The following is an 8,161-nucleotide window of genomic DNA, read 5'->3' on the forward strand; positions in this document are numbered from 1 at the left end:
TCACTTCCTCAGTTCTGTGTATCATGAATAATGCAAGAATGTGTCAGAGCATTCTGAGAATATTATGAGCATTCTGACCTGACCTGTTAATAATAAAAGAGTTAATAAGGGTTAATAATAAAAAACAAACGATTCTGAACTCCTCTGGGCTGATTTTTTGTAGCGTGCCTCTTGCGCTGGAAATGATTATGGGAAATGTTTCTATACGACGTTCTGTGTTCATGTGTCCTATCTTACAGTGGAAAACCAGAACGGCCAGTTTTGACAGTCAGGGGTCTTGCCCCTCCCCCAAACCTCCTGCCAGCCCTTGATCAGAGCCAGATGTAAAAACCCACGGGCTATGTAAACCCATCTTCGCTCTCTCGCCGATGTCTATGTGTCTGTACAAGGAAAAGAGAGGGAGAGAGAGAAAGAAAACTCTGCTATCCACGTTTCCCTTTGGGTTGCTATAGATGCTTCCCGAACACTGATCTAAGATCAGTCCCTGCTGTCTTTGCCCGATGTTCCTCATGTTCAAAATGTTCCAGTCCACATGATCTTCAGTCAGCTGTTGGGGGTGTTGCGCAATCTTCTATACCTAGAATACTCTACAAAGCAAACTTTGTGTTCCTAGAATAGCTCGGTATAGTCAGCAGAAGTGTTTCTTCCCATTTGAATTTTCCTTCAGACTGAAGCGTTTGAAATGTGACTGTGGTGTTCTGTAATCTGTCTGCGTGCTGTAGAAGTTTCCGCACAACGCTGCAGGTCTTAGATTTTGAAAGGAGGACTAACCATCTTGAGGAACGAAGGGCTTGACGAAGAAAGTGATGCGAAAGAAAGTAAAGGATTTGTTATGTGCTATTTGAACCTTTTTATCCTTCATTGTATGAATAAAAATGTGTGTGAAGGTACAAATATCCTGAAGAATATTAAAAAATTGAACTTTATAGATGTTGTATAATGTTAAATGTGTAAAAAGAGATTTTCCTCAGAGCACAACAATCTTTTCCTATTCATACTTAGCAAAACAAAGACGGTTTACATGTAAAGACGTTCATACTGTAGCTGCACACATGTAGCCAAATACAGTAAATATATTTGATTACATAAATGTTCATGTGTGAAACCACGAGTGCAAAACTGGGCATTTCATGGAGGAGTTAAAAGTAAAACAGCCATAAATATCATAAGAGGTGAAGAAAGGGAATCTGAGTAGCATTGCATTCAATAGATTCTATTCTTCTTTAAAGCCTCCTGCCGTTCCATTTCCATCTTATGTTGACAGCTTATCGAGTTGACACATTTTGACATGTAATTTTATTGTGAGTTAAATTGGACTGTCAAAAGGTCCACATTTTGGCACATTGCACTGGAAAATGTCTAGTGTAAGCAATGCTTAAATGTATTTTCGGCACTATATGACAAGAGCAGGGTTCACGTTACATCAAAAAAGTATAAGATATTTAAACATAAATTTATCTAGAATAACTCTTTAATTTGTTTTGCACCAATTTCATGGTATAGGGATAATTAAAGAGGTGTAAATGAAAGTGCAGTACGTACAGTCTGTATCCAGCATAAAGAAAATGTCTTAAATAATTGATCATTTTCAGGAAAAAAACAATGATGTCATCTTGCTCAAGCATTACTTTTATATTGTTTAGGGCTGGATAATGCATAGTGGTGCAGGCAAAAAGTCATTATTGCTACTATTTAGATTTAGTAAACGACTAACAAATTTACATTGCGTTGTAATGAAGAATATTTGTAATTATTTACAGTGTGGTTTGGAGCTCATCTGATTCACTGAATTCTGGTTCTTTTGTTTAACACAGTTATTCATCATCAACTTCAAGGACATAGAACTCTTAGTTTAAACCTACTGAATACGTTTGAAACATATGACATCTTAATGCACACAAATGGCATTTAATGAGAGCTTCCCCTCAAAATCCTGGACATCTTTACATTGTTTCATATACAAAAGTGAGCTAAAGAATTGCATACAAACAGACAATTCAAATGCACATAACTGTCACTAAATCATGAGAGATGAGCCCTGTAAGAGTGAATCTTCTATGCAGGACATCTATTGTCAAATATTGTGAGGCTGCAGTCCGGCTGCTCAAAGATGGTGGGTTCTAGAACAATGACTTTTCACTAATATCCAGCTAGTGGTGTTAAAATATCTTTAAAGATATATGACACGTCAGGCTAGTTTAAGATAATGTCCTCCATATCATAAGGTTGAGTTTGAAACATTTCTATACAGTAAAACAGATTTAATATTTTAACAGAATCTTTGAAAATACCGGTGAACTTGTTGAGGAAATGGTTGTGACAAAGTACAACTTTTTTGGTCTTACCTGTTTTTACAATATGAATATGTTGTAATACTCAGATAATATAGAGTGTGTTTGCGTACGTGAATGTAAATTAAGGTTTAGATAATATACAAACTGGTTATTTACTTCATCACTAACTCTTGTGTGCTGTGTTTTAACAACCTGTTTCTGCTCTCTTGTGAATCTAATAACTTTCTAATTTTGTATTGATCATTTGTACTTGTAAAATAACTTGTAATGTTTGAAGAGGTTCTTGTATTTAAAAAATGCCAAAATAAATAGTTGGTTCAGTCATTTCAAGCATAGAGTTGCTTTTGTGAACTCCCATGAGAAAACAATGTGTTACACTGATCAATATTATCTCATCTTTTTTAATCAAATGTGCAACTGAAGCAATATATCTGTGTACCAATAAAGGTAAAGGCTTTTGTAGCCTGAATTTTAAAGCCCTTTCAGAGCTACAAAAGCACACTTTCTATTCCTCAGGAGGTGGCATAGTTGCCCATAGCTTCTTCTTCAGGGCTAATTTATAAATAATCTGGTACCCATCATCCCACGCATAAAGCTGCCGCTCCTCCGGATTGTATTTGAGGCTGGAATGAGCCCCGTACCGTCTGGGGAAATAAACAAGAGGGGCCTCGCCGCTGCTTACCATATCGTTCACATCAAAGACGCACTGCACGCGCGAGCGGCTCGGTGGCTTAGTGTTATAAACCACGTAGACTGTGCCGCAGACAATAAAAGCCGCTTCGGCGTTGTTTCTCGGGCAAGCTGTGTCCCACATCTGCTCTATATCTAGAGAGTCTGAGTCCATTTTAGCTACGTTAATGGTATCCCCGGAAGGATACAAGGCCCAAAGGCCATCCTCATCTGCTATCAGGTCCACCAGGGTCTCTGGATTAAGGCCGTACACAGGGCTGTTGTTCTCCGTTGGAAAAACTGTGCTGTCTGCAATTGAGCCGTTCTTAAGATCATATTTAATAACTTGGATCTCCGAGCTCTCGCTGATGTAGTAGAGGAAGCCATTGAACACTGTGTGTCCAGTCCCGTTCCAGGCAGAAGGAAGGGTGATCTGTTTGCCGTTAGATATGCCTGATGATGCCGAAAGCTCTCGAACCGAGCTGAACTCATACAGCGTGTTGTCAGACGTGCTGTTGAAGACGTAGACTTTTGCTGATCTGGCATCTTTGGTCCATACACCTTTGGGACTCCCGAGCCTCTTGAGAATCTTCATTGCTCGAATACTGGACATGATGTTAACGCACACTGTCAATGAAAACAGACATTGTTATTAATTCCAAGTGGGTTAAAACCTTGATCCTGGAATTAAGAAATAAAAGAACTCGTATGCAAAAAAAGGTATAAAAACAGTTTTCAGTGAGATGCTCTTCGTTTTTTGTTAGAAACAATATATTGAAACATCTTTAGGGTTTTTTAAGAACCATATAGTTACATGAGCATCACAAAGATGTGTGTTTCTTTGTATATGTTGTCATATATGTAAGCCTATAATGTAACCTGCATTCTTACGGTAAATAGTGTGTTCTGGTCTTGTATTGTAGTGTTTATTAGACTTTATCAGATTTTTCTTCTATAATGTTACCATCACTGTAATTTAATGAAAACAGATCAACATTAGTTGTGTCGGATTCATAGCAAGATTTAACACATCTGTTTTTGTTCCAGCATATCGTTGCTGTCCTTCTGAAACCTTTTATCTCCATATTTCATGATTTTCTTTTTTGCCATAAATCATTATTATTAGTGCCCCTTTAGTATGTTTGTGACTGGGTTTCGCAAATATCTAAACAATAAAAAGTTATAAAGATGTATTGTCAACAATATAGTATTTAATCATTTAAAAAGTACAGTGTTATTTATTTTCCATTTTCAAAAAACAGCTTATTTTTACATCCTAGATTTCGGAAGGAAAATGAGGATAGATATGTGATAAAAATAAAAAAGAAACTGTTTTATACAACCCAATGATAACTCTGTCAGTACTACAAAAAAGCTGTCATTCAGGCTACACACACAATACCAGCAAGCACAATTTAAAATAGGAAAATAGTTCTTAAGAACATAGGCTACCAACATCTTAAATCAAAGCACATACTCTCCATTCATCATCACTGTCCTGAGTTGCAACAATTTGCACCCCCTTTCCCATTTTCTTTTTCCAGTATTGTCATTTTCCAGCATAAACTCCAAACGCCTTCTCCCTTACGAAATAAAAATATGTGGGTCTATACTGGAAAATATAATGCTATATATTAAATAATACATATTTCCACATATTGGAACCAATTACATTTTTCAACATATCAACAGCAGCAATTCCTGTATAACTGAATATATTGTAATAGACAATAACAATGTATTATTAAATATATTTATAAATGAATTAATAATTGAAAATTATATATAGAATAATATCTTTTCTTTGCCTATCAGCATAGGGCTGGTGTTATTCCCTCCACCCCAACTTATTCGCCCCACTCACCCGACATCTCAAAGAACTCTTCCTTCTTCCTCTCTCTGACAACCACATCCTGTTCCACCATTTTGTCTGCAGCTTTAACACAAGGCCTGGGGGGATTCTTGGTTTCAATGTAGTCCATCTCTCTTTCCACTCGATCGACCCGTGCTACCGCACCCTCCATGTCCAAACGCAGTTTATTGTCCTCCTTGGCCAACTTTTCCAACAGGTCTGCCGCTTGCTGTCTGAATTCCTTCAGGTCGGAGTTGTAGCGGCTGTTTTGTTCATGCCACTGTGCAATACGTTCCTGGAAGAATAACAAACTGACTAATGAGACATGCACAGCACGACTTTATTTAGATTTTACCAGATAATTATTTCCAATGTTAAAGTCATTGCAGTGGTAAATAGTTTTCTGTGCTTATTGAAGGGTTTGGCAGCAATGGTCCAGAAGCATACGTTGAGTAATTTGGAAAGGGTTTGTTATCCTCTGATGGCCCATTTATTATTTGAAAATAAGAGGGAAATTATTATCTAAGTACGAATGAGAAATCATTTTGTCCAAATGTGAAGAATCTTCCAATTTTGAAATGCACTGGTTCTTTTATGGAGAATCAAAATGTGTTTTCCATTTTATTTCACTATGTAAAGGATCATTTACAGTCACCCAGTCAAAACCACCAAAAAGCAAGCTGTACGTTTTTTCCCATCCATCTCTTTGTGTCTCTCACCAGCTTCTTAAGCAATGTTTTCATTCATCTCTCTTTCTGGGAACTCTTAAGCTTCTTGCCATCTATAAAAAAGGCATAAAGCTCATAAAACGGTCCTGGTTTTACTAGTAGGTAACTGTTTGGAGGGATAATCGGTATTTTAGTGGGCCATGTAATGTATTAAAATAATAACTTTTTTAATTTCATGTAAATTAATTACAGTTATTTTGGAATATAATAATAGTATTACAGTACATAACATTTAAAAAAGAAGTAGTACTAGGTAGTAACTGACACATATTAAGACTGATTCCGTTTAATAGCTTGTGTTTATTCATGTCATCAAACTTGTCTTTGTATAATATGGAGGCTTACTGAATAAATGTCATTAATTTTATGAGGTGTCTCCTTAATCATGATAATTATTTTGGTAACTCAATGTTCCAATTTCTGAGCTTCACTGAGAACACAACTGCTGAGCTAAACAATACTGTCATCGTGTACAAACATCACAGGGATGTTTATCTGCTTGAGGCAGTACACAGAAAAGACTTCGTAATAGAATCGTATCTTCAAAGATGATGTCAGTCAGCACTGCTTTAGATAAACAGTCACATTTTTAGATCGTTCGTACAAGCCATGCATCGATGGATATTTAGTTTCAGAAACACAGATTTGATCCCTGATGTTGTGGCCGATGTGTGAGAAATGTTGCTCTAAGGGGGTCAACTTCAGCTTCAGTCATTTTGTGTGTCTGTAAATTCTAAGTTAAAAGAAAATAAACCTTTTGAGATACTTCCAACAACTAATTGTTTAATAAAAGTAATGACTTCTCTTTACTGTCATGTTAGCATTGTTTGTCTAAGAAATGTTTAAGCATCTTAAGTGTTCCTCCAATGAAAATCACCAAATATTAAAATGTCAACTGAAACTGTGTACAATCTGTTGCGGGAAAAGTCCCATAAAATGGCTGAAAACTGACATGATTGCAGACACCCAAACAGCAGAATGTGGCCAGACAAACCAAATGATTCTTACCTCTATAGCAAGCATCCTACTTTCCAGGTAGTTCATAAGGCTGTGGTAGTACTGGGCTCTGACCTGAGTCAAAATGGTGAAGAAAATGAAGAATACGGTGGCTTTCATGGTGGGTCTGGATGAGAAACACTTTCAGGTACTCCACAAATCAAAAGTACATTGAGAACTCTGAGAGGCTGATGTGCAGCAGCTGGATATGGAGATTTCTTGTCCTGTAATAAGCGTGTGTTCTCAGAAGCAGAAGGGACCAGTAACAGGGACTTCCAGGGTTTCAAATTCGCTGGTTGGAATGTTTTTACTAACACTGAGGGAGGAGCCATGTGGACTCTGTCTGTCCTTGAAAGAGACTGAAATACTGTACCTTAAATATGAAGTCACTGTTGTACCATAAGTAACATTACACCATATTATTTACAATTCTGTCTGACAATGTTTTCCCTTTAACTTTCCATTCCGTTAAAAAAGCTGGATTTGAAGTCAACAGATGCTACGGTAGTTGTTCAAGTAGTAAAATGTAACATCTTACCTTCATTTAGTATAACAATATTACCTCAATTCCTTCACTTTATTCTGTGTATACATCAATGTACTAGGCTATGCAGACTAAATGATTGAAGAACCTGACCTCTTGTTTGGACAGACAGATCTTTATCAAGTATCCTCGCAGTCTTAGCTCAATACCAAATACCCTGCCATCAGAATCCATCACTGAGTAAGAACCGTAAGCACAGAAAGTAGCCAAATCTAAATATGGATTGTACTGATATTTTTCTAATATGTGATATTTCATTTTTGTCCTTTGCAACGCCAAGGACATTCGGGCAATCGATGTGAGCGAGCACTTTGGCCCGTTGCTACGATACCTCTCCGCCATTGGATGGGCAAGATGGCACTATAAACCACAAGGCTCTCACTAAATCCTTGGTTTTTCGAGTCAGAGGACATCCTGCGGGCGTGTTTTTGCCACGTTCAAGGACCATATGTAGTCTACATGGTTAGGTTTAGGGTGTGGGTTAGGGTACGGGTATCGTAAGAATTTATGCTGCATTCCAGACAACTCGAATTTTGGGTATAGAGGGTATGCACGTGTCGTCACTTTCCCACGTGAACACGCCGGAACGCGCCTGCTTGAGTATCAGGAAACGCAATTCCGCGCAACATTTGAGTGTCTAAGAACACCTGATTCCTTTGTAAGTCATAAGGTAGTCGTAAGGATCACCGTAGAGTCAAGTTGCTTGTAGTTTCAGCAAATAATTGCGTGTTTTACTCCCGGTTTTTGTTCCTTTGTTCCAATGCATAACCTCTATTGCCGACCTTAATCCCAGAAGTAACGGAACGGCAAACGAAGTCGGTTATCCGACAAAAAAAGTCGATTGACCTCGACTTCAGGGAGACGCGTCATTTGACGTCACGGACAAGATGGCGACTAGCCCTTCGCAACCTTACGTTACAGGCCTAGCCTGTTAACAAACTTTTAACTATTTCTACAACACGTAATATGTATGAACGTTAATATATCAAGAAACATTTGAATAGCTACTATAGCTGTGTCTCGTTTTGGAAGGCTGCGTCCTCCGGAGGTCAAGCCTGCTACGTCATCGAGGCTGCCG

General features: G+C 37.8%; 2 protein-coding genes across 2 annotated transcripts in view; one reads left to right on the plus strand and one right to left on the minus strand.

The window, feature by feature from the left end:
* syt6a (synaptotagmin VIa) overlaps positions 1-2,737 on the plus strand; it is a 46,047-nt gene extending 43,310 nt beyond the window's left edge. The window contains exon 7 of the mRNA XM_057319172.1: positions 240-2,737. Within this exon, the coding sequence (XP_057175155.1) occupies positions 240-311 (72 nt within the window). The 3' untranslated portion in view covers positions 312-2,737. The remainder of the gene's footprint in view (positions 1-239) is intronic.
* Positions 2,738-2,797: 60 nt separating this feature from the next.
* olfml3a (olfactomedin-like 3a) lies at positions 2,798-6,821 on the minus strand. The gene is made up of 3 exons (XM_057319173.1): positions 6,552-6,821; positions 4,828-5,110; positions 2,798-3,590 (listed from the first exon to the last, which is right to left on the minus strand). Exons 1-3 carry the CDS (start codon positions 6,657-6,659, stop codon positions 2,800-2,802), a joined length of 1,182 nt encoding a protein of 393 aa, XP_057175156.1. The 5' UTR covers positions 6,660-6,821; the 3' UTR covers positions 2,798-2,799.
* Positions 6,822-8,161: the final 1,340 nt, after the last annotated feature.

This window comes from Triplophysa rosa, linkage group LG21, assembly GCF_024868665.1.
Source record: "Triplophysa rosa linkage group LG21, Trosa_1v2, whole genome shotgun sequence".
Classification (NCBI taxonomy): Eukaryota; Metazoa; Chordata; class Actinopteri; order Cypriniformes; family Nemacheilidae; genus Triplophysa; species Triplophysa rosa.

Bases quoted from the DNA above. Each gene is read 5' to 3' on its own strand.
- olfml3a (XM_057319173.1), bottom strand. From the start codon at position 6,659: ATGAAAGCCACCGTATTCTTCATTTTCTTCACCATTTTGACTCAGGTC. The intron at 5,111-6,551 runs GTAAGAATCATT...TTATTCTTCCAG, and splicing joins GTAGGATGCTTGCTATAGAG to GAACGTATTGCACAGTGGCA. The intron at 3,591-4,827 runs GTGAGTGGGGCG...TTTCATTGACAG, and splicing joins AGAGTTCTTTGAGATGTCGG to TGTGCGTTAACATCATGTCC.